Genomic DNA, 25,486 nt, shown 5'->3' on the forward strand with positions numbered 1-25,486 from the left:
GGAGTCGAGCCTGGAGGTGAGAGCTCTGTAGTTTCAGGGTCGTGGCACAGACCTGCTGGGCCTGGCGGGGGACGCTGTGGGAGAGAGCCCGAAGGCTGGAGGTCCCCAGTGCCCCCCACACCTGGGAACAGGCCTGTGCTGCCTGGGGTCTGGGCAGCATCCAGGGCAGGGCTCCCCTGCAGACTGTATCCAGGGCTCAGCTCAAACTCTCCCTGTGTGCTCTGAGCCGCAGGGTGCAGGCTGGGGTGGCCGGGGGGTGGGAAGGGGCTGCCTGCCCTGGGCTCATGGAATTACAGGGGGCTTCGATGCCCCCAGGCAGTGCACAGTCTTGTTGGCTCTGCCCCCGTTAACATGCCCGGCCCGAGGCTCTGCTTTTCCCACGGGCGAGCTGCATGGCTCTGAGACAGGGTCCTTGGGCTGCAGCGCCCTGGGTCTCCGAGTGGTGCTCCAGAGAGTCCAGATGAGTGCAGACCCCAGGGGATAGCCCCCTGCCTTGTGCACACCCTTCTCCTGTGAGTTGCATGTGTCAGCAAGGCCTTTCTGAGCTGGGCGTAGGGGTTCTGGCCAGGTGACTCTACACCTGGTTGGGGGTGAGACAACCGAGAACAATGGGCAGGATGTGGGGGCCCTTCTGATGCCTGGCTGCAGAGTTAACCCTTTGCTGCCTGTTTGGGTTTGAGGGCCATGACCCCCACCCCAGGGAGAGCCCGCAGGTAGCACAAGGAGTGCATGTGACTTCTGGCTGTCGTTCCTGGGCTCCCCACACCCCATCATTTGTGTCAGTGGCTGGAGCCACGACCTATCGGTGTCCCGACACACAGGCAGCAGGGGCAGGGGGCAGAGGTTGGTGTTTGGGGCTGAGGCCAGGGGGCTGAGGCCAGACTCTGTTTCCCTTGCAGTTTGCTGAGGAGCCTGCCCCGTGGCTCCCGTGCGCAGGGCCTGGTGCTGAGCTCGCTGCTGGGACCTCCGGAGGCTGCTTTGGGCTGGAGGGAGCAGGCGAGGACCCCAAGAAGGACTGGGGAGCTGCAGCCTCCTCTCATGGAGAGACCAGCAGCCCCATGCTGCTCTGGGAGAGGACATGGACTGGGCAGCGTGTCCCTGCCCCGTACAGCCAGGCTGGCTCCCCGTGTGTCGTGGACGGGCCCAGGGCTGCCTGGTGCCCGCCTGCCTTGTTCTCAGGCCGTGCCATGATGCTCGTGAACAGCCAAGCCCCAGCGCACTGGAGAACTGCATGCCTCCACCAACCACTGTCTCCCTTTCCCCGGGCACGCCCTGCATGCTGCCCCCGACTCCCAGCTGTGCCCCATCCCCGCCTTGGGGAGATCCCGCCCGTCAGCACAGGGCGTGCCGTGGGCACCACTGGCCTCCCCAGGGCCTGCGGATCTTTCCCACCCTCCCTGCTGCCTGCAGCCAGACTGCTCTGCATGTGGCCGCAGGGCCTGCTCTGCACAGCTGGGGCGGGAGCTGGCCGCGCTGGGTAGCTGGAGACAGAGCCCTGTGGCAGAGCCAGCCAGGTGCCCCTGGCCGTGCTGAATGAGACCTCCAGCACCTCTAGGCTGGAAGCTGCTGCTGCGGAGGAAGCTGGGTCCCCCTCTCACCCCGATGCCCCTGCCCAGGGACGGCACTGCCTAGAAGCAGGAGGCCCGCTGGGTTGGCAGGGAGGGGCTCTGTCCCTGGCCCCTGTTCCCAGGCCCCTGCCCATGCAGCCCCCTTGCTCTGTCTGACTCGTGGGCCCAGCTGTACCCAGATCTCTGTTGTTTGCTGTGGATTCACCTTTTTAAATAAAGGGTTGCTGGTACGAGCTGGGGCTGTCTGTGTTGGGGCTTCATGTCCCGGGCCGGCCGCGGGGCAAGGGAGCGGGACTGGGACTGCAGCCCTGGGTGGGGAAGAGTCACACAGGGGGTGGCTCCAGGCAGGGGTTTCCCAGGAGCCTCAGGCTCACCACATTCCAACCCCTCATCAGAGAGGTCTCAGACCTGCTCCCCCTCCAGCCCCATAGGGACCCCTGGCCCCTCTGCTCCGCCCCGGGTCTGCACATACCCTGCCTAGCAAGGGGGTCCTGCTGACCCTGACTGCCACAGCATGGCCTGGGATTGGGGGTCTGGCCTGGAGCAGGGCTCAGACCATCGCTGGGGATCCCCAAGACCCCCAGGACCCAGCACAGCTGCTGGACTCTGATGGTGGGGCTGGGGCTAGCAAAGGGGCAGACCCCTGCAGTCTGATCTCTGATTCCTCACAGCAGAGACCAAGCTGGGACCTGCATCCCAGGGGGCTGACAGCCTCACCTCGGCTTCCCCAGCCAACCCCCACCTGCCCTTGAAGCTGCCCCGTGTCAGTGCACCAGCTGGGCTGGGGACCAGGGGCCCCTGTAGCTTGCGTTTGTTTCTTGGGGCCACAGGCTGGGCTCCCGAGAGCTGGCGTGACTTGTCAGCACAGGCCTGGCTTTAGGCACCCGCGCAGCAGATGGGCCCCGGGGCCCTGTTCCTCGCACTGGCCTGCTCGCCCCCGGCAGCAGAACACATGGGAGGCAAGGGCTCCCTGCCCCACCAGCAGGATCAGAGTGGGGGAGCAGCCGGACAACCGCCCCCCCCTCCCCGGCCCCATGTCTCTGTGTGGCTTGGGGGCCTTCTGCCCCCTTAACCCGGGCCTGCAGCTCCTTGCTCATGGGGAAGGCTGGCCCAGGGGGGCAGGTGTAGAAAGCCTGCAGGACATCCTGGCAGGAGCGTGGCTGTGACGAAGTGGGACTGTTCTTAATGTTTCCTCTGAATAGTGTGGGGGTGCCTCAGTTTCCCCTATGAAGTTCTTAAGTATCTAGGGGGTGGGGTAAGGGTGTATGATCATTGCAGAGCCCTAGAGGGCAGGTGTGTGTAGGGGTCTGGACACAGACAATGGCCGACACCCTGTTTCCTGGCCACTGATGGCCTGGGCCCTTCCCCCCTGCAAGGTGAGAGCTAAAGGGTTGGAGACCAAAGGAATCAGGTGAACTCCTGGCCCAGGAAAGGGACAAAGCCCAGAGGAGGAGGGGCTGGAGGGATTTTCAGTTTGGGGCTGGCTGGAGAATGGAGTGAAGGGCAGACGTAGTTGTCTGGCTCACGGCCCCCCAGCATGGACCCAGCTGAGGGGTCCTGTTCTCTGCACCTACAAGCTCTGTGTTAGACCATGTTCCTGTCGTCTAATAAACCTTCTGTTTTACTGGCTGGCTGAGAGTCCCGTCTGACTGCGGAGTTGGGGGGCAGGACCCCCTGGCCCTCCCCGGCCCCCGCCTGGGTGGACTCGCTGTGGGAAGTGCACGGAGGGGCAGAGGATGCTGAATGCTCCGAGGTCAGACTCAGGATGAATCCTGACACATCCGATGAAGTGAGCTGTAGCTCACGACAGCTTATGCTCAAATAAATTGGTTAGTCTCTAAGGTGCCACAAGTCCTCCTGTTCTTTTTGCGAATACAGACTAACACGGCTGCTACTCTGAGACTCAGGAAGGTGGAAGCCGGGTGAGCTGTGTGTCCTGCAGACAGGCTGCTCACAGGAAGGCGACTGCCCCAGAGTCCTGCCTGGCTTCATGGGGAGCCGTTCCAGAGCATCGCCCGGGGACTCCGTGACAGTGGCGGAGTGGCGGCGTTACCGAGGGCTCCCTGGCCAGCGGCATGGCTGCAGCAATGCCAAAGGCAGGCCAAGCCCTGGCCAGGCCCCGTTCCCAGCCTCGCATGCCAGGACAGCCCATCTCTCCCAGTCCCAGCAGCGCCCTGAGCATCTCCAGGGCTTTCCCCACGGCCCAACTCAGCCCAGCAGCCCTGCTGTCTGCATGGGGCCCCAGCTGCAGGGATGGTTCCCGCCTGGGGCTGGCCAGGCTGCTGGGGCCCCAGCAGGGAGGGGGAGGGGAAGGGGGGCTGAGCACGCCCCTCTGATGTTTTCTCTGCCAGGCAGTGAGAACAAGGCTGCAGTGAGGCAGCCGGGGCAGGAGGGAGCCAAGTGGCCGCATTCCACAGGCCCAGCACTTCCTGCCCTGGCGGCTGCTGAATGGGCTCTCTGTGTGCCGGGGGCGGTGGGGCAGGGGGCAGGTGCAAGCTGCTGGGAGCTTGGGCACACGCTTGTGCTCCAGGAGGGGCGGGCAGGGCTGGGGGAGGGAGCCAGGCACGAGGGGGTGTGACGAGGCGGGACTGTTCTTATTGTTTCCTCTGAATAGTGTGGGGGTGCCTCAGTTTCCCCTAGACAGTTCTTAAGTCTCTAGGGGGTGGGATAAGGGTGTATGATCACTGCAGAGCTCTAGAGGGCAGGTGTGTGCAGGGGTCTGGACACAGAGAATGTCCGACACCCTGTTTCCTGGCCACTCATGGCCTGGGCCCTTCCCCCCTGCAAGGTGAGAGCTAAAGGGTAGGAAAACAAAGGAATCAGGTGACCTCCTGGCCCAGGAAAGGGACAAAGCCCAGAGGAGGTGGGGCTGGAGAGAGTTTCAGTTTGGGGCAGGCTGGGGACAAGGAGTTAAGTGCAGATGTGGTTGTCTGGCTCACTGGCCCCCAAAATGGACCGGGCTGAGGGGTCCTGTTCTCTGCACCTGCAAGCTCTGTGTCAGACCATGTTTGTGTCCTCTAATAAACCTCTGTTTTTCTGGCTGGCTGAGAGTCACGTCTGACTGCAGAGTTGGGGGGCAGGACCCTCTGGCTTCCCCAAGACCCTGCCTGAGTGGACTCGCTGGGGGAAGTGCACGGAGGGGCAGAGGATGCTGAATGCTCCAAGGTCAGACCCAGGACAGGGGAAGCTGTGTCAGCTGTGTGTCCTGAAGACAGTCTGCTCGCAGAAAGGCAACTGCCCCAGAGTCCTGACTGGCTTCATGGGGAGCCGTTCCAGAGCATCGCCCAGGGACTCCGTGACAACTGGTGGCAGCGGTGGGATGTACTGCACCACGCGGGTGGCGCTTCCTGCAGTGAGTGATGGGGGAGCAGTAAAACGAAGGAGGATTGATGAGGACCAGGCCTGCTGAAGGCTCAGAGATGAGCGGTTTCAGGGGGTGGTTAACCCCTGGGAGTGTGTGACCAGCGAGGACTGTGCAGTAACAGGGTCCCCTTGGGGATTGCAGCGAGCAGTCCAAGGGGCGGAGGAATCTGCTGCTCAACCCTGGCAAAGAGGTGGTGACCTTGAGAAGGGCTGGCACACTAGGGGTTCTCCCTGGAAACCGTGGGGAGGTGAGATCACACAGGCCTGTGCATCCAAAACAACTTGGGAAGAGTGGAGTGATGGCCTGTGTCATGGAGTCCCCGGGCGATGCTCTGGAACTGCTCCCTACGAAGCCAGGCAGGACTCTGGGGAAGTCTCCTTTCTGTGAGCAGCCTGTCTGCAGGACACACAGCTCACACAGCTTCCACCTTCCTGGGTCTGACCTCGGACCATTCAGCACCCTCTGCCCCTCCGTGTGCTTCCCACAGCGAGTCCGCCCAGGCAGGGTCCTGGGGAAGCCAGAGGGTCCTACCCCCCAACTTCGCAGTCAGACGTGACTCTCAGCCAGCCAGTAAAACAGAAGGTTTATTAGACAACAGGGACATGATCTAACACAGAGCTTGCAGGTGCAGAGAACAGGACCCCTCAGCTGGGTCCATGCTGGGGGTCCGTGAGCCAGACAACCAAGTCTGCCCTTCACTCCATGTCCCAGCCAGCCCCAAACTGAAACTCCCTCCAGCCCCTCCTCCTCTGGGCTTTGTCCCTTTCCTGGGCCAGGAGGTCACCTGATTCCTTTGTTCTCCAACCCTTCAGCTCTCACCTTGCGGGGGGGAGGGCCCAGGCCATCAGTGGCCAGGAAACAGGGTGTCGGCCATTGTCTGTGTCCAGACCCCTGCCCACACCTGCCCTCTAGGGCTCTGCAATGATCATACACCCTTATCCCACCCCCTTGATACTTAGGAACTGCATAGGAGAAACTGAGGCACCCCCACACGATTCAGAGGAAACATTAAGAACAGTCCTGCTTCGTCACAGCCTGTCATCGTCTCCCTCAGAAGGACATTGTAACCCTGTGCAGGAAGAGAGGGTTGAGCATTGGAAAGTTCACCAAAGCAGAGTTAATCCTGCAGCTGGAGGAGGATGACCACTCTAAGGAACAGATTCCTGACCCCAGTGGGGCTATAGCAGGATCTGGGAGCAGCTGGAGTGGGAGCCAGGCATCCCCAAGACTCCTGTCCCCGACCAGACGGGGGTCTTCACGATTGAGTTCCCCATCGGGGGATCGGAGATGGACGGGATTGGAGCTGAGTCCGAGAGAGCAAAAAAACTGTGAGAGACAGCGAGAGCCTGAGAAAGAGCTGCAGAAGCAGCAGCAGCATGAACTGGCGGTGGGGGAGCGGAGAGGCCTAGGGAGAGACTGTGAAGGGGAAGCTGAGGAGGGTTGGCCTGTGCTGCCAAGGGGGCACCCATGATGGGGGTTCTCTGTAACACCCCACCCCAGGAGGTGGGCCACAGTCACTGTCCTCCAGTTGAGGAGGTCACTGGAGGACAGAACCCAGGAGTCCTGGCTCCCAGCCTCCCTGCTCTAATCACTAGGCTCCATACCTTCCCACATGTGGGGCTGGAACCCAGGAGTCCTGACTCCCTGCTCTCCCACTCTACCCACCAGTCCTCACTGCCCACCTAGGGCTGGGATTGCAGAAAAGCCCAGAGTGGCGGCAGGCGGGAGATGCAGACTGGAATGAAAGGGACCAGAGCAAAATACCAAGTGGGGAAAGGCAGGAATTGCTCAGCAGGGGCAGTGGGAAGGGCGGGGGGTGGGTGGGATAGGACCTCTGTGGGACCTGCTCAAGACTCCTCCCTAACCGCAGGGTGAGAGACCCTCTCTCTGCCCTAGGTGCTAGAAGGCTGAACGGCCCCTGGGGGGATGTACCCAGCACCCACCGCTGGCCCAAATCCTGTGCTGGGTGCAGGACAGGTGCAGTCTCACCCTGTGATCCCTTGTGCCTGTGGGGCCAGAATCCTGCTCCCAGCTTGTGGCCAGGCAAGAGGCAGGGCCTTCTGCTCAGGCAGCTCTGCCTCGTCTGGAGGCGCAACGTCTGGAGGTGCCAGGCCTTGGGCTGGGCTCCCCTCACAGGGGCCTGAATATCCACGCACCACTGAGACGTCCCAGGCAGGGACTGACCTGTTTGGCCTGGACTGTCCCCTGCCCTCTCACTGCAGAGCCAGCTGCCTGTCACTCAGATCTCTCTGTGCCCAGTGGCAGGAGGGTGCCCAGGTGCTGCCCCCCCCACGGCCCACCATGTCCTGTGGGTGCCTCCAGGGCCCCTGGGTGATGACCCTGCACTAGCTGTCTGAATGCCCATGTGCACTGAGGGAGCTGGGTGCAGGTTGGAGCATCCCCTGGCCACTGGGCTTCCCCCTCAGCTTGGCAGCTGCCTGCCCAGTGGCAGGCTGGGAGAGGGCAGCATTAAGATTGGGCTGGAAACTTACCCAGCACTGGGGCCTGCTTGAACGGCTTCCCTCCTGCAGTGTGGCTAGTGGGAGCCAAGCTTGGAGCATTTCTGAGGAATCTGTACTCGCTGGGGCAGGGGGTGGGGGTGGGTGTTCATGGTGGCTGTGAAATGCTTTGGCCAGGTGCTTAAGAGCCTTTGGTGAGGGACCTTGTCAAAGGCTTTCTGAAAATCTAAGTACACTGTATCCACTGGTTCCCCCTGGTCCACATGCTTGTTGACCCCCTCAGAGAATTCCAGTAGATTGTTGAGGCATGATTTCCCTTTACAAAAACCATCCTGACTCTTCCCCAACATATGGTGTTCATCTATGTGTCTGACAATTCTGTTCTTTACTATAGTTTCAACTCGGGCTGTCGATTAATCGCAGTAAACTCACGCGATTAACTCAAAAAGATTAACTGCAATTAAAAAAATTAATCACAATTAATCACACTGTTAAACAATAGAATACAAATTGAAATTTATATTTTTGGATGTTTTTCTACATTTTCAAATATATTGATTTCAATTACACCACAGACTACAAACTGTACAGTGCTCACTTTATACTATTTTCTATCACAAATATTTGCACTGTAAAAATGATAAAAGAAATAGTATTTTTCAATTCACCTCATACAAATACTGTGGTGTGATCTCTTTATCATGAAAGTGTAACTTACAAATGTAGATTTTTTTTGTTACATAACTGCACTGAAAAACAAAACAATGTAAAACTTTAGCGCCTACAAGTCCACTCAGTCCTACTTCTGGTTCAGCCAATCGCTCAGACAAACAAGTTGGTTTACATTCGCAGGAGATAATGCTGCCTGCTTCTTATTTACTATGTCACCTGAAAGTGAGAACAGGCATTTGCATGGCACGTTTGTAGCTGGCATCATAAGATATTCACATGCCAGATATGCTAAACATTCAAATGCCTCTTTACATGTCGGCCACCATTCCAGAGGACATGCTTCCATGCTGATGATGTTCATTAATTAAATTTGAGACTGAACTCCTTGGGGGAGAATTGTTCGTCCCCTGCTCTGTTTGACCCACATTCTGCCAGATATCTCATGTTATAGCCGTCTTGGGTGATGACCCAGCACATGTTCGTTTTAAGAACGCTTTCACTGCAGACTTGACAAAACACAAAGAAGGTACCAATGTCAGATTTCTAAAGATAGCTACAGCACTCGACCCAAGGTTTAAGAATCTGAAGTGTCTTCCAAAATCTGAGAGGGACGAGGTGTGGCGCATGCTTTCAGAAGTCTCAAAAGAGCAACACTCCGATGCGGAAACTACAGAACCCAAACCACCAAAAAAGAAAATCACCCTTCTGCTGGTGGCATCTGACTCAGATGATGAAAATCAACATGCGTCGGTCAGCTCTGCTTTGGATCATTATTGAGCAGAACCTGTCATCAGCATGGACACATGTCCCCTGGAACGGTGGTTGAAGCATGAAGGGACATATGAATCTTTAGCATATCTGGCACGTAAATATCTTGTGACGCCGGCTACAACAGTGCCATGCGAACGCCTGTTCTCACTTTCAGGTGACATTGTAAACAAGAAGCGGGCAGCATTATCTCCTGTAAATTGTAACCAAACTTGTTTGACTGAGCGATTGGCTGAAGTAGGACTGAGTGGACTTGTAGGCTCTAAAGTTTTACATTGTTTTATTTTTGAATGCAGTTTTTTTTTGTACATAATTTGACATTTGTAAGTTCAACTTTCATGATACAGAGATTGCCCTACAGTGCTTGTATGAGGTGAATTGAAATACACTATTTCTATTGTTTTTTACAGTGCAAATATTTGTATTAAAAATAAATAGAAAGTGAGCACTGTACACTGTATTCTGTGTTGTAATTGAAATCAACATATTTGAGAATGTAGAAAACATCCAAAATATTTCAATCAATGGTATTCTATTATTGTTTAACAGTGCGATTAAGCGCAATTAATTTTTTTAATCGCTGGAGAGCCCTAGTTTCAACCTGTTCGCCAGATACTGAAGTCAGGCTCACCAGCCTGTCATTGCTGGGGTCACCTCTGGAGCCTTTTTGAAAAATGGGTGTCCCATTAGCTCTCCGCCAGTCACCTGGTCCAGAGGCCGATTGAAGTGATCGGTTACACACCACAGTGAGCAGTTCTGCAGTTTCACATCTGAGTTCCTTCAGGACCCTTGGGTGAATCCCATCTGGTCCTGGGGACGTATTGCTGTTTATCAGTTTGTTCCAAACCCTCCTCTAATGACCCCTCAGCCTGGGACAGTTCCTCAGATTGTCACCTAAAAAGACTGGCTCAGGTGTGGGAATCTCCCTCGCACCCTCAGCCGTGAAGACCGATGCAAAGAATTCATTTAGTTTCTCCGCAATGGCCTTGTCGTCCTTGAGTGCTCCTTTAGCATCGTGATCCTCCAGTGGCTGTTTGCCAGGCTTCTGAAGTACTTAACATTTTTTGAGCCTTTTGCTCGTTGCTCTTCCAACTCTTTGGTGGCCTCTTGTATTATACTTTTAAAACTATCAGTGGATGTCTGGAACACAGCTAGAAAGTCCTTGCTTCACACAGAACTCAGAAAGTTACAGCATGCTTGGCCCATTCTGGTTACCCCAGCCAAGCGGTGTCCACCCTTGCCTCCTGCTCTGTCCCTCTGTTCAAATTCCCGGGCCTGTCCCAGCTGGCCCCTCCTCAGCCCTTTGTCCAGCTGGTCACACCTGGCTGGCTTCCTGCAAGGGCGGGACCTTGATGGCCCGTAGCTGCTAGGAACCAAATGTCCCAGTGATTGGATTTGCCATTGTCTTCATGGGCCCCCCCATAGACCTGGGCCCCCAAACCAGAGACAGCCAGGCGACATTCCCACCTCTGTTGTAGCCTGCCCAGCAGCGCGAGACTAAACGGCCTTTTCCCACCACCTACTTATCCATGCAGCAACTAGGGGAAACTGAGGCACACCCAGTTTTCATACAAAGGAATACAGGAAATGTCCACCCCGCCACAACAAGCGCTCAGTTGTCTGCCTGCACGCGATGTAATTGAAGAGGGCTCTTTCTACCTCTCCAGCCTCTCCTCCTCACTAAGACCTCGAGAGCCCCGTGAATGGATCTCCCCGAGGGGACGCCTCTGTCCCCACCCCCTGCTCCTCTCTGCCCCTCAGCTTCCCCCAGGCCCTCGCCTAAAACCTGCTCTAGGACCCTTTGGTTGCCAGCGAGCTGGGGCTGGTGTGGTCCAGGTGGAGCCCGCCCCTTCTGCACAGACGCCTCCTTTCCCAAAACATTCCCCTGACTCCCTCCTCCCCAGACCCTCCTCCGCCCGCGCCCCCAGGCCCTGGAGCGCTGCCGGGGGGCTCCCCTGCGCCCGGCACTGGGGGCATTCACGGGGGGCAGGGACGCCTCCCCGCCCGTGGGGGGCCAGCCCGAGCCCTCCCCCCAGCCGGGCCTGAGGCCCCCTCCCCACTGGCGCCCGGGGCCGGCCCAAGGACCCCCCCGGCGGCCCGGGGTTCGCGCCCCCGCGCTGCTGCCCACGCCGGGAGCCGCCCGAGCCCGCCCGCTCCCCCGCAGAGCCCGGCGGGCGTCGCCACCCGCTTCCCCTGCACCGGCCGCCCCGCCCCGCCAGGGGTCCCACCCCACGCTCTCGGCGGTGGGGGGCGGGGCCAGGGCCTGGGAGGGGGCGGGTCGGTCTGGGCTCTGGGGGCGGGGCCAGGGCCTGGGAGGGGGCGGGGTCGGTCTGGGCTCTGGGGGCGGGGTCTGGCCGGGGAGCGGGGGCGGGGCCTCCTGGCAAGACCCGCCCCCTGGCTCCCGATTGGCCGTTGGGGGCAATGGGCGGGTCCGGGAGTCACGTGCTGAGGAAGCAGCGCCGCCAGCCCCGGAAGCAGACGCTGCGGTCCCAGGGCGGGGCCCGGCCGGGGGCTCCGGCCAGGTGAGAGACCCCCCCCCCCCGAGTCTGGGGGGTGCTGGCGGGGGGGCACCGGTGGGGGGGCACCGGCGGGGCGGGGCCGGCAAGGGGTGGAGGGCCGGGAGGGGGGGCACCGGCGGGGCGGGGCCGGCAGGGGGCGGCGGGCCGGGAGGGGGGGGGGCACCGGCGGGGCGGGGCCGGCAGGGGGCGGCGGGCCGGGAGGGGGGGGGCACCGGCGGGGCGGGGCCGGCAGGGGGGGGCCGGGAGGGGGGGGCACCGGCGGGGCGGGGCTGGCGGGCCGGGAGGGGGGGCACCGGCAGAGCTCTGGCACGTTGGTGGCTGCGGGGTTCATCCCTCCTGCCGAGTCTGGGGCTGACGAGATGTGGGACCCCCGTGGGGCTGACGAGATGTGGGACCCCCGGCCCCCAAGACGCGGCGGGCACCGGCACCCGGTCTTGTCTCCCGCCTGCGGAGCGGAGCGCTCGGGCCCCAGGCCGCCCTGGGGGCGGGACGTGCCAGGCCAGCGAGGGGACGGGGTCTTCGCCCTGGCGGGGGAGGCAATTGGCTGCTGGGCTGCGGCTGCCTGGGCCTGTCTCCTGCGCTGGCGGCGGGAAGGGGCTGCGAGCCGCCAAGGCGGTGCCCGGGCCCCTCTGCCCCTCAGCCGGGTGGGGCTGCCTCGTGCGTCCCTGGGCTGGCTCTGCCCGGCTGGCTGAGCAGGGCCTGGCCGTGCTGCCCTGGGCCATGGCCTGCTCTGGAGGGTGCTCCCCCCATGGGGGGCCAGTGGGGGCCCTGTCCCAGAACCTCCCACGTCCCGCAGCCCCTGAGTGTCTCCTCCCCCCGCACCCCCCCAGCAGGCAGCGCGGCCCGGGGCCGGCGGGCAGGGTCTGACTCCTGTGTGCAGCATGCAGGTGACGGAGCGTGAGGCTGCGGGGCAGGGACTGGAGGGGGGCCCTGCCCAGCCCGATGCCCAGATGGAGTCGCCTGCCCCCCCCAAGTCCCCGGCCTTCGACCTCTTCAGCCTGGTCCTGTCCTCCAAGCGGCTGGAGATGTACCTGGAGCCCCTGGGGGACGCCTGGGAGGGGATCCACTTCCTACTAAGGTAGGTGCTGTGCCCGGGCTCTCAGCATCGCCTGCGGGTGGGGGGGGCTCCCTCTGGCTCCAGCACGGTTGGCAGCCGCTAACCTGGGCTCTGCCCTGCAGGTGGCAGATGCCTCTGTGCTCGCTGCTCACCTGCCTGGGCCTCAACTTCTTGCTGCTCACCCTGACTGAAGGTAAGGGGTCGCCGGGGGTGGGGGGGTGGGGATGGGGAGCAGGCTGGTTGGGGGGAGAACGGGGTGGCGGGGGCTGGGGATGTCGTGGCAGGTGGGTGGGGATGGGGAGCAGGCTGGTGGGGGGGAGGATGGGGTGGCGGGGGCTGGGGATGGGGAGCAGGCTGGTGGGGCAGGGGATGTTGTGGCAGGCGGGTGGGGGATGGGGAGCAGGCGGGTGGGGCGGGGGAGGAAGGGGCGGCGGGGGGCGGGGTGGGTGGGGGGCTGGGCAGGTGAGCATGGCTGATGGGAGGGGCTGCAAGCATGGGGCTGGAACCGGCTCATGCCCTGGGGCATGGCTGGGGCTGGTTCTGCTCCGGCCTGGGGGCCTGATGTGGCCTGGCTCTTCCAGCTGCCTGGTTCTCGCTGTGCGCACTGCTGGTCCTGGTGCCCGCCCTGCTGGGCTACCTGCAGGAGGCCTGCCGGGCCCGCCGGCCGGCGCCGGAGCTGGTGCGCCAGAGGTACCACAGCGTGCGGCGTGAGGACCTGCAGCAGGTGCGGCTGGCGCGGCATGAAGCCGTCACTGAGGTGAAGAGATTGTAAGTGCTGGGGCCCTACGGGGTGGGGTGGGGCGGGGTGTGGCCGGGCAGGGCTCTCAGGGACTCCAGCTTGGGGGTGAGACACCTGACACCCCCACCCCTCCCCGCCAGGGCTCAGGCCTGTGGAGTGGAGGCAGGGAGAGGCTGAGACAACTGGAGTTATTTAGTCTGCAGAAGAGAAGAGTGAGGGGGGATTTGATAGCAGCCTTCAACTACCTGAACCCCCCTTCCAAAGAGGATGGATCTAGACTGTTCTCAGTGGTGGCAAATGACTGAATGAGGGGCAATGGTCTCAAGTTGCAGTGTGGGAGGTCTACGTTGGGTATTAGGAAACCCTATTTCACGAGGAGGGTGGTGAAGCACTGGAATGGGTTACCTAGTGTCACGGACTCACCGATCGTGCCCACTCTTGGCCCCGTGTGGTCCGTGGCAGGGTGCCCTTTCAGTGAGACAGCCCTTCTAGGGGGGCCACTCTTTCTCGGGGTTAAGCCCCTCCACCTCCTGGATCCACACCTCTCTGAGCTTTAGCACCCCTGTCTCTGCCGTGGGCCCCCTCGGGGAGTCCCCTCACTCTGGACCCCCCAGGGCCTCCGCCTCCCAAAGGGGACGATTCCCCCTGTTCTCTACACTGCAGCGACTCTCAGCCAGCGTAAAACAGGAGGTTTATTGAGTGTTGAACACAGTCCAGGAAACTCAGGACCTCAGGCCTGGCCTCCCTCAGCACAGGACATCCAAGTCTCCCTGCACGCAGGGGGGCTCTGCCTGCTCCCTCCCTCCAGCCCAGAGCCCCCCTGCTTCCCTGCTGGGCATCTGATAGCACCGGCCCCAAGCCCCCCTCTGTCCATTGTCTTCTCTTCAGGTAAACAGGGTCGCCTGGACCCCTCTCCTCTCGTCTGCCCTCAGGTCCCGGGGGTTCTCTCTTCACAGCCCTTGTTCTCCTGCTGGCCAGAACCAGCTGCCACTGAGCGGGGCCCCCGGGTCACCAGGCCATCGGCCGGGGTCCCCAGTTCCCTGGCTGGTCCTCTGGAACAACAAGCTCCCTCTCCCGTCATCTTGTTAAACCGGTAACCCCCAGAGAAACTGATTCCCACTCCCTCTGCATGCAAACCATAGGAAAACCAAGGGGGGGGGGGAACCCCTAGGAAGAAGGAAACCAGGAATCTCCCCCACTTCCTCACACCTAGGGAGGTGGTAGAATCTCCTTCCTTAGAGGTTTTTAAGGCCTGGCTTGACCAAGTCCTGGCTGGGATGATTTAGTTGGGGATTGGTCCTGCTTTGAGCAGGGGGTTGGACTAGAACCTCCCGAGGTCCCTGATATTCGATGACTCCGTTTCGTAACTGCCCGCCACGGGGCAGGGTCCCCGCCAGACAGGCCCTGGGGTGGCTAGGCCCTGCTCAGCAGCCTCTGGCTCTGAGCAGTGGGGCAGCCCCAGTGCCCCTGTGCTGCTGGGCCTGGCGCAGGCGAGGGGCTGCCCAGCTCAGCGACTGGCAGGGACTGGGTTCAGTTCCTGGCTGTGGGCCCCGCTGGGGAGGATGGGACGCGTGTCCTGCGCGGGGTGGGGTGGATCCGTGGTCTGGGTGGCTGGGTACATGCCCGGGGTGGGCACCCCCTGACGCTCCCGTTTCTTCCCCAGCCTGATCCACCTGGAGGGCTTCCTGAGCTGGCTGTGCTATGCCTGCGAGGGGGCGTACCGTGTGCTGCATTGGGAGACCCCTGCCCTGTCGTCCCAGTGAGTCTGCCCCGCCCCCCCCCCCAGGGGCTTTCTCCTCTGGTCCTTTCTGTTGCAGGGCCTGGCTGGGAACCCCCTGGAGAGGTTGCAAACCCAGCCAGTGAGCCTGGTGCCCAGTGTGTCTGGGAGGAAGGGAGGTGTCCAGGTTGGCTCCCCTGTGTTTCGGGGGTGGGGGTGGACTTTGGGCATGGAAGAGTCATGGAGCAGGTCCTCAAGGAATCAATTCTGAAGCACTTAAAGGAGAGGAAAGTGATCAGGAACAGTCAGCGTGGATTCACCAAGGGCAAGTCATGCCTGACTAATCTAATTGCCTTCTATGACGAGATAACTCCCTCTGTGGATGAGGGGAAAGCGGTGGACTTGTTGTTCCTTGACTTGAGCAAAGCTTTCGGCACGGTCTCCCACAGTATTCTTGCCAGCAAGTTAAAGAAGTATGGGCTGGATGAATGCACTATAAGGTGGATGAAAGCTGGCTAGATTGTCGGGCTCAACAGGTAGCGATCAATGGCTCCATGTTTAGTTGGCAGCCGGTATCAAGTGGAGTGCCCCAAGGGGTCGGTCCTGGGGCCAGTTTTGTTCAATATCTTCATAAATGATCTGGAGGATGGTGTGGATTGCACCCTCAGCAAGTTTGCAGATGACACTGGGAGGAGTGGTAGATATGCTGGAGGGTAGGGATAGGATACAGAGGGCCCTAGACAAATTGGAGGATTGGGCCAAAAGAAATCTGATGAGGTTCAACAAGGACAAGTGCAGAGTCCTGCACTTAGGACGGAAGAATCCCATGCACTGCTACAGACTAGGGACCAAATGGCTAGGCAGCTGTTCTGCCGAAAAGGACCTAGGGGTTACAGTGGACGAGAAGCTGGATATGAGTCAGCAGTGTGCCCTTGTTGCCAAGAAGGCCAATGGCATTTTGGGATGTATAAGTAGGGGCATAGCGAGCAGATCGAGGGACGTGATCGTTCCCCTCTATTCGACATTGGTGAGGCCTCATCTGGAGTACTGTGTCCAGTTTTGGGCCCCACACTACAAGAAGGATGTGGAAAAAATTGGAAAGAGTCCAGCGAAGGGCAACAAAAATGATCAGGGGACTGGAACACATGACTTGTGAGGAGAGGCTGAGGGAACTGGGGATGTTTAGTCCTCAGAAGAGAAGAATGAGGGGGGATTTGATAGCTGCTTTCAACTACCTGAAAGGGGGTTCCAAAGAGGATGGCTCTAAACTGTTCTCAGTGGTAGCAGATGACAGAACAAGGAGTAATGGTCTCAAGTTGCAGTGGGGGAGGTTTAGATTGGATATTAGGAAAAACTTTCACTAGGAGGGTGGTGAAGCACTGGAATGCATTACCTAGGGAGGGGGTGGAATCTCCTTCCTTAGAGGTTTTTAAGGTCAGGCTTGACAAATCCCTGGCTGGGATGATTTAGTGGGGGATTGGTCCTGCTTTGAGCAGGGGGTTGGACTAGATGACCTCCAGAGGTCCCTTCCAACCCTGATCTTCGATGATTCTATGCAGCTGTAGGGGGATGGTTGTGACAGCCTGTACGAGGGTGGGGGCATACACTGCGGGGACATGGCCTGGGGACATGGGGGAGGTACATACACATGGTGGGAGAGGTGCTGGGGGCTGCGTACGCGTGGCACGGGGTGCGTATGCTAGGCGTGTGGCCAAGGCGCTCCTGCTATTCTGGGCCCTGTACCCTCCTTTCCCAGGTTCTATGGGGCGCTGCTGGGCTCCCTCTGTGTCCTGTACTTGCTGCCCTTCTGCTGGGTCCTCGCCCTGCTCAACAGCACCCTCTTCCTGGGGAACGCCGAGTTCTACCGAGGTGAGAGCCCCCTCCGAGGGCGCCCATGGGCTCTGGGGGCAGCAGTGGGTCTGACTGGCTGCCAGGGGACAAGTGCCAACTGGAGACCCACAAGCACCCCCCTCCTGGCTGGGCCCAGGCAGGTTCCCCCTGGGTCTGACTCTCCCCATAGCTACAGCTGCCAGGGTCATCCCTGCTGCCAGCCTCCCTGCTGCCCCTCTTCTTTGGGGTCCCCTGTGCCCTCTGTGCCAGGTTCCCGCTGCCCCTTTGGTCCAAGGATCCTGGCTGTGGCAGTAGCTGCTGCTTGGCCCTTCAGGGGGTGACGCCGCAGCCTGGCACCCAACGAGGCCGGTGTGAAGGCAGCTGCTGGCCCTGGGCTCAGACCACTAGCGCCCGAGATGCCATCCTGTTCCCTCTGCCGAGCTAGGGACTTGCTTGGCCCCTCACCGCAGGATCGGCCCCTGGGCTGCCCCGGTACCGACCAGATCCGTGGCCCAGAGAGACCGAGCATCTCCCCGGGTCTCCTCCCCAAGTCGGGGAGCTGGTGGCAGGAGTGAGTGCTAGCCGGGACTCTGCTGGGGGAGGGCTGCCTCACGTGGAACGGCAGGTCTGGGGGGGGCCCTGCTGTCCCAGCCAGCCCTTGTGCACTGTGGGGCAGGAGGGGCAGCGGCCCCAGCTCCATGCCGGGGCTGCGGCTGCCCCTCGGCACCATGGAAGCTGCTGCTAGGGCCTGGATCATGGCTGGGCTGGACCCTGCCTGGGGGTGGGAGCTCTGGGCCCCGCCTGGGGGAGGCTGGCATGCTCCAGGTGTGTCCCGCCCCGACGCTCGCTCTCTCCCCAGTGCTGCTGGAGCTCAAGGCTGCAATGGAGCGACGCCTCGGCCCCAAGCCCCTCGCCAGCACCCTGGAGCCAGTGGAGCCTGACGCGGGAGCAGAGGGGGGCAGTCCCCTGGTGGATCGGACCCCCACGCCCACGAGCACCGAGGTGAGCCGGCTGGGCTGGGGGCTGTTGGCTCGTGCTTCCCGGCCCCCATCCGGAGCCTGGTCCCTGTGCTGCCCGCGGCCCTGCCCGCGGCCCTGCCCGCGGCCCTGCCCGCGGCCCTGCCCGCGGCCCTGGCTTCCCTGAGCTGCCCGCGCCGCTCCCTGCCTGGGTGGGCAGGGCCGTAGTGACTGGGCCTGTATCCTGGCAGGACCTCACGCCCGGCAGCGTGGAGGAAGCAGAGGAGGCAGAGCCTGACGAGGAGTTTAAAGATGCTATTGAGGTGCGTACCCAGCGGGGCGGGTGGGGGGCTCCCCACACACCAGGGTGCAGGTGGGCATTGTGTTGAGCTGTGTACCCCCTCGGGTGGCCACTGGAGGGCACCGGTGAGCGAGAGCTGGACAGGGATTCTCACTTTCCCCCTTAGAATGAGAGGGGCTGGATGTGGGGGGGGGGGTCCTGCCCCCAGCCCTTCCCCACACCCTGGCATGTGCTGCCCATGTGCCAGGCAGGCAGAGCCTAGTGCTGCTGTCTCTGCCTCGGGGAGAAGCTGGGGGTCTATGGCTGTCCCGGGCAGGGGCGGGGGGGGCCTGCCTCTGTGTGTTCTGTTGCTACTGCCTCTCCTCTCTTCTCTCCACGCGGCGGGAGAAGGAGACCCAGGCGCTGGCCATGGTGAGTACCACGCAGGGCTGGCGCTCGCCGGGGACGGGGGTGGCACCTGCCCCAGGCAGAGCGCGGCCCTCGGGTCCCTGGAGCGGAACCAGGCCGAGCAGCAGCTCCTGCCCTGTGGCCCGCGGGAGGCTCGGTCAGGGCGAGCTCTGCGCCCAGCTGGGTCCCCAGGGAGCGGCCCCCGGCTGAGTTGGGCTCTCCGGCAGGAGGACGACGAGGTCTCCCAGTGCTCCGCCGTGTTCGACCTCGGCCTCCCGGACGGCAGCAGCGTCATGAGCAAGAACGAGGTGATCCGCAGCAAGGTGTCGCGGCTGACAGAGCGGCTCCGCAAGCGATGCCCCAGCAATAACTTCGGTAGGGGGGGCGGCGAATGCCGGCGGGGCAGGGGCGCAGCTGAGCGCCAGCCTGGCAGGAGGGGCGGCGAACGCCAGCTTGGCGAGGCAGCCCCCCCCGCCTGTGTCTGTCTGTCAGGGGCTGGCCTGGGGGTGCCCGGGCGGTTGCTGCCCCGGGGAGCTGGGGATGGGCACTGGCTGGGCTGTGCTGTCCGGGTGCCAGGTCTGCCCGGCCCTGAGCCACGCTGTGGGCAGTGGGGGGCTCCCCCAGGGGTAATGCTGCCGGGGGGATGCTTGGTGCCCCCTGCAGGGCCCTGCCAGCTGGAGCTCTGGCCTCTGCAGCCAGGCTGGAGCCCCCAGGAGATCCCCTGAGCCAGGGCTCCTGCTGGGCTGGACCTGGGGCTCCGAGCTGGGTCCCCACTCTCCCGGGCGGCAGCAACGGGCACGTGGCTGTGGGAGCTTAGGGTGCGGGCGGCTGCCGCTTCCAGAGCCAGGGCATTCCCAGGCGTGCCAGGCGGCTCCGGGGGAGGCTGTGCAGACAGCAGAGAAGCTGGTCTCTGCATTGAGGCTGCCTTGGGCCAGGGCATCGCCTTGGCCCCTGGGGCGCAGGGCCTGGCGCCAGGCTGAGTTCCCACGTCCCCCCTGCTGCAGGCAGTTCAGCCCCAGGCAGTGCCCAGCCTGACTCTTTGCTCTGTCTCCTCTAGGGAGCTGCACCCGCTGTGCAGCCACCTTCTCCGTGCTCAAGAAGAGGGTGAGTCCTGCCTGCTTCCCACCCGCTCCCATCTTACCAGCTCCGCTTGGGTCTCTCTGGGCCCTGGCCTGGCTGGCTCAGCTGGGCAGTAGTGGAGCCTCCTGGCCACCCCGTGCCCTGGGCTGTTGGTGCGTGGGTCGGCTCCTTGAACCTGCCACACAGCGCTGCTTGCAGGCCTTGCTCTCCGGACAGTCAGCGACAGGCACCCGCCATCCCCCGAGTGTCCCGCCACAGGGCCCAGCCGCTGTTCCCTGCCTGGCACTTGGCCCAGGCTGCTGCTTGCCGGACCCCACAGAGTCTGGGGTGAGACAGTGTGAGAATAAGCCACGTTTCGGGTCGGGGGGAGTCCAGCCATGGGACGTGAGGACCCTGGCACCAGAGCCCGCACTTGGCCCCAGCTGGGTGAGAGCCCCTCTCCGATTGCTTGTCCTCACGCACCCGGGTTCCGCTGCGCCCCAGACAGCGAACAGGGACTGGTCTTAGGTCAGGTCTTTGCTGGTGAATTAGCTGGCCCCAGGGCATGGTCTGGGGAGTGAAATTCACCCCCCTGCCGACCTAGGCCCTGGTGTAGCCAGCGTCGGGCTGCCGCCTGGGGAGGTGGGCTACGCTCCGTGCTGGACTGCGTGTCTATGCTGCAGCACTGGCTCAGCCCCTTTGTAGTGTTGACGTCACCACGCTGGGACGACCTCCCCCCGGTCTCCCCTGCAGCCTGACCCGCACTGTGCCCTGACCGCGCCCGCTGTGCCAGACCATAGGGCCGTGCCCAGCCAGAGGGGCGCGTCCCCCCTCCTGCCGCGTCTCTGCCCGAGGGACAGCGGTTAGCCTGCAGGCAGCTCGGCCCTGCGGGACCTTCCTTGGCACTCGAGGTGGGTGCCAGAGCCAGGTGATCTCCGTAGCCCGGGTGCCCTCAGCAGGTCCTTGGGTCACAGCCCCCCGGGACGGCCTCCAGCAACCCCTGCCCTGCCCCCGACAGGCAATCGCCTGCCTTTCCCCGGGGGGGGGCTGCACACTGACCGGCGTCTCTCTCCCCAGCGGAGCTGCAGTAACTGCGGCAACAGCTTCTGCTCCCGCTGCTGCTCCTACAAAGTCCCCAAATCCTCCATGGGAGCCACAGGTGAGCGGGTGCAGGTGGGGGGCCTCTCCAGCCCTGGCCTGTCCCAGCAGGGGGCGCTGTGGGGAGGGGGGCAGGGCACTGGCTGGGGGGGGCTCCCAGCGACTCCAGACCCGGCCTGTCCCAGCAGGGGGCGCTGTGGGGAGGGGGGCAGGGCACTGGCTGGGGGGGGCCTCCCAGCGACTCCAGCCCTGGCCTGTCCCAGCAGGGGGCGCTGTGGGGAGGGGGGCAGGGCACTGGCTGGGGGGGGCTCCCAGCGACTCCAGACCCGGCCTGTCCCAGCAGGGGGCGCTGTGGGGAGGGGGGCAGGGCACTGGCTGGGGGGGGCCTCCCAGCGACTCCAGCCCTGGCCTGTCCCAGCAGGGGGCGCTGTGGGGAGGGGGGCAGGGCACTGGCTGGGGGGGGCCTCCCAGTGACTCCAGCCCTGGCCTGTCCCAGCAGGGGGCGCTGTGGGGAGGGGGGCAGGGCACTGGCTGGGGGGGGCTCCCGGTGACTCCAGCAGGGGGCGCTGTGGGGAGGGGGGCAGGGGGCGCTGTGGGGAGGGGGGCAGGGCACTGGCTGGGGGAGCTCCCGGTGACTCCAGCAGGGGGCGCTGTGGGGAGGGGGGCAGGGGTCGCTGGCTGGGGGGGGCCTCCCGGCGACTCCAGCAGGGGGCGCTGTGGGGAGGGGGGCAGGGCACTGGCTGGGGGGGCTCCTGGTGACTCCAGCCCTGGCCTGTCCCAGCAGGGGGCGCTGTGGGGAGGGGGGCAGGGCACTGGCTGGGGGGGGCCTCCCAGCGACTCCAGCCCTGGCCTGTCCCAGCAGGGGGCGCTGTGGGGAGGGGGGCAGGGCACTGGCTGGGGGGGGCTCCCGGTGACTCCAGCAGGGGGCGCTGTGGGGAGGGGGGCAGGGGGCGCTGGCTGGGGGGGGCCTCCCGGCGACTCCAGCAGGGGGCGCTGTGGGGAGGGGGGCAGGGCGCTGTGGGGAGGGGGGCAGGGGGCGCTGGCTGGGGGGGGCCTCCCGGCGACTCCAGCAGGGGGCGCTGTGGGGAGGGGGGCAGGGCGCTGTGGGGAGGGGGGCAGGGGGCGCTGGCTGGGGGGGGCCTCCCGGCGACTCCAGCAGGGGGCGCTGTGGGGAGGGGGGCAGGGCGCTGGCTGGGGGGGGGGCCTCCCGGCGACTCCAGCAGGGGGCGCTGTGGGGAGGGGGGCAGGGCGCTGGCTGGGGGGGGGGCCTCCCGGCGACTCCAGCAGGGGGCGCTGTGGGGAGGGGGCCAGGGCGCTGGCTGGGGGGGGGGCCTCCCGGCGACTCCAGCAGGGGGCGCTGTGGGGAGGGGGCCAGGGCACTGGCTGGGGGGGGGCCTCCCGGCGACTCCAGCAGGGGGCGCTGTGGGGAGGGGGGCAGGGCACTGGCTGGGGGGGCTCCCGGTGACTCCAGCGGGGGGCGCTGTGGGGAGGGGGGCAGGGCACTGGCTGGGGGGGGGCCTCCCGGCGACTCCAGCAGGGGGCGCTGTGGGGAGGGGGGCAGGGCACTGGCTGGGGGGGGCCTCCCGGCGACTCCAGCAGGGGGCGCTGTGGGGAGGGGGGCAGGGCACTGGCTGGGGGGGGCTCCCGGCGACTCCAGCAGGGGGCGCTGTGGGGAGGGGGGCAGGGCACTGGCTGGGGGGGGCTCCTGGTGACTCCAGCGGGGGGCGCTGTGGGGAGGGGGGCAGGGCACTGGCTGGGGGGGGGCCTCCCGGCGACTCCAGCCCCGGCCTCACCCAGGCAGTGGGGTGGCAGCAGTGCATCGGCACTCAAGTAGGGATACCAACTTTCTAACTGCAGAAAACCAGCTCCCTTGCCCCACCCCTGCCCTGCCCCTTTGAGGCGCCCCCCCTCCAGCCCCCTCCCTCCATCGCTTGCTCTCCCCCACTCCCACTTGCTTTCACTGGGCTGGCTCGGGGTTGGGGTGCAGGAAGGGTGAGGGCTCCAGCTGGGGCTGCAGGCTCTGGGGTGGAGCTGGGGGATGAGAGGTTTGGGGTGCAGGAGGGGGCAGAGGGTTGGGGTGCTGGAGGGGCTGCAGGCTTCGGCTGGGGCGGAGGGGTTTGGCGTGCTGGAGGGGGTTCCAACCTGGGGCAGGGGTGCGGGGTGCAGCTCCCAGGCGGCGGAAGGGAAGCTCCCTGGCTCCGTGCCGCTCCTGAAAGCAGCCGCCAGGTCCCTGCAGCCCCTAGGCGCAGTACATGCTGCCTGTCCCCGCAGGCACTGTCCCCGCAGCTCCCATTGGCCACGGTTCCCGACCAATGGGAGCTGCGGAGCTGGTGCTCGGGGCGGGGGGCGTATGTGGAGCCATGGTGGCTGCCCCTACGCCTAGGGGCCGGACATCCCGGCGGCTTCTGGGAGCCGTGCGGAGCCAGGGCTGGCAGGGAGCCTCCCTGAACCCCGCTGCGCCCCGACCAGACTCCTACCAGCCTGGTCAGCTGCCACGGTCTCTTTTTGACAAAACCGGGCAGCGGCGATTGCTGGCTCCTCTCCCTTTGCTCTCTGGTGTGGGAGGGGCTCTACTGGGGGCCATGGTGCAGCCGATCCCGGGCAAGCTGGGGAGGGGACAGGTCTCTGCTAGCTGGGAATGATGGGGAGGGTCTCTGGGGGGGATGGAAGTGATGGGATGTGGGGGGTGCAGTGATGGGGCATGGGGGTTGGTGTTGGGGGTTGTTGGATGGTGATGGGGGTCTTTGAGAAGGGTGATGGGGGTTGGGTTTCTGGGGGGGGCAATGGAGTGGATCTCTGACAGCTCCTTTCCTTCCAGCCCCAGATGCCCAGAGGGAGACAGTGTTCGTTTGCTCGTTGTGTAACCAGGTTCTCGTCAAGTGAGCGGAGCCCCCAGCAGGGGCGTCTCCGGCTGCCTGTCCCTGCTGCTCTGGGCAGGAGAGCACCAGGACCCTGCGTTGCTGAGTCCCCCCCACCTGCCCTGGCACTGCCCAGCCCATGGCACTGGGTGGCTGCATGGGCCCCACTGCTCTGTTCCCTGGAGCTTTGCTGTGGGGTCCTGACTGGGGCAGGGGACTGAGGCCAGCCACCCCTCCTCTCTGCTCTGGGGCAGTGCCTCAGGGGCCTTTGCAAACCCCTGACAGTCACCCTGACCTGCCAAGCCAGAGGGGTAACCATATGCACAGTGCCCTCTGCTAGCTAAGTCCCCCAGAGCCTGCCCCTGGGGTCGGAGCAGACCCTCCTCGCCCTACTGGGCTCGGCTTCCTCCCCGCCTGCAGGCAGATGGAAGCAGGCAGGAGCCAGGTTGTGCTGTGCTGGGCTGGGCGGAGTGCAGTGGGTGGCTGGAATGGGCCATGGGGGGAGGGCAGGGGGAGTAGAGGGCCTGGCGTGGGGTGGCTCTTGGCTCGCACTCTGCATGCTGGGCTGCTGGTTCCGCTCCCATCACCTGGGGCCACAGCACCCCCCTGCTCTGGTTCTGCTCCTGTCACCTGGGCCCACAGCACCCCCCTGCTCTGCTGCCGCCCTGCCCCACGGAATCCGGGCAAAGGCTTCACCCCCCATGGCCCTGGGGGGCTCCTCTCTCAGCAAGGGGGTTGCTGTGAGTGAGGGCTGGAAGCAATACAGGGCCAGGGCAGAGCAAGGGTCTCGCAGGCAGGGCGAGGCCCACCGCCCGTTCTGCGCTGACCCCTGCATATGTGGGCATTACTGTGTGTGTAGCTGGAGCTGGCTCCTGTGTCCCCCTGTGAGGGATCGCGGGACCCCTGCAGGCCCCCTGGGCTGCACACACCCTGCTGGGGTAGCCGGCACCTGTTCTGCTGGGGGGGGGCTCCCTGCTGCCCTGTGAGCCGCTGGCAGCAGGCTCCAGCCTGGCCCTAGGGCAGCATCTGCCACGTGCAGGTCACGTGAAGCAGGGTTAAAAGGTGGGGCTGCTGCGTGGAGACCTCCACCTGCTTTGTCCCGTGGCAAACGCCCTGAACCGGCACCAAAGGTACGGGAGCAAGGAGAGCGCTTCATGCCTGGCCAGGCTGGCAGCCCAGGGGCCCTTCCTTGGGGTGCCAGGCGTAGCTGGAGCGAGAGGAGACCTGGGGGGGGGGGGGGCAGAGGGGCTAGCTGGGGCGGTTGCTGCTGCTGTGCCAGGGTGTCCCCCTCTCTGCCCTGGGCTGCTCAGGAGCAGGGTGACCACGGCCGGGTCCCAGGAGACTGGGGATGGGGGGCTGTCAGCGTGAAGCTCCCTTCGGCTTCTGTTCTGCCTATTCCCCCTCCCCCTGTCCTTAAGGACTCACAAGGGAGGGTGGGATAGTCTAGCCCTTCCCCCTCTTTCTCCACCACTTAGGCCCAGTGTCTGACTCTCCAGTTTGGGTTTATTAACTTTCTGGCCCCATGGCCTGGGCCCGGTACCTGATACGAGTCCTGGGGAGGGTGTGGTGTGAACGTGGCTCCTCTGTTTACACAACAGCAGCTTCCCCTCTGCTTCTCTTGCACCGGTTGGTAAATGATGTGACTCACTTTCCCTGGCTGAGTTGGCACCAGTGAGAAACCACCTGTCCCAGTGGCCTCGGCCCCCTGGGCAGGTCCCTGCTCTGTGCCTCCAGCCCCCTGTCCCTGGGTGAAGGCGGGGGAGCTCTGAGGAGGACTGTGCTGTTAGGACCAGGGAGCCTAGTTTTCCATGATAACCCCCCCAATAAACGTGACTCTGCATTTCTCTGCCGTTTCGCTGACTCGCTGTGCGTGTTGCCCTGGCCCCAGGTGGGCACCCTCGGCCGGATCTGGCAGGCTCGGATACAGGGGTGCTGCAGAATGTTTTTATTCTCTCACAAAAGGTGAAAAGTCCAGATTCTCTGCAAACCCCAAATCTGTGTTTTCTGGGCCCAGGGGCTTGCTCGGAGCCCTGGTTATTAGTCATGGGGGGCTGGGCTGCCGTCTCCTTGCCAGGCGAGGGGGCTTGTGCAGAGCTGAGCGGTGCTGGTGCCGGCTGGGGGGGGGTCTTCCCCT

General features: G+C 63.7%; 1 protein-coding gene across 3 annotated transcripts; it reads left to right on the forward strand.

The window, feature by feature from the left end:
• The first annotated feature begins 11,270 nt into the window (after positions 1-11,270).
• On the forward strand, positions 11,271-25,196 carry ZFYVE27 (zinc finger FYVE-type containing 27). 3 transcript variants are annotated; one of them, XM_084633450.1, is made up of 13 exons: positions 11,271-11,353; positions 12,181-12,428; positions 12,530-12,600; positions 12,989-13,175; positions 14,810-14,905; positions 16,620-16,732; positions 17,553-17,695; positions 17,901-17,972; positions 18,341-18,361; positions 18,565-18,712; positions 19,395-19,441; positions 20,474-20,555; positions 23,313-25,196. In XM_084633450.1, the coding sequence occupies exons 2-13, from the start codon at positions 12,232-12,234 to the stop codon at positions 23,375-23,377; spliced, it is 1,242 nt and encodes a 413-aa protein (XP_084489576.1). In that variant the 5' UTR covers positions 11,271-11,353; positions 12,181-12,231; the 3' UTR covers positions 23,378-25,196. The 3 variants fall into 3 exon arrangements, with proteins under 3 accessions (XP_084489576.1, XP_084489578.1, XP_084489577.1); XM_084633451.1 differs by having other exon boundaries at positions 11,287-11,353; positions 12,184-12,428; XM_084633452.1 differs by lacking the exon at positions 18,341-18,361.
• The last annotated feature ends 290 nt before the right edge of the window (positions 25,197-25,486 follow it).

The sequence above is a fragment of the Lepidochelys olivacea genome (genome assembly GCF_965140295.1).
Source record: "Lepidochelys olivacea isolate rLepOli2 genome assembly, chromosome: 7".
In the NCBI taxonomy this organism is placed as follows: Eukaryota; Metazoa; Chordata; order Testudines; family Cheloniidae; genus Lepidochelys; species Lepidochelys olivacea.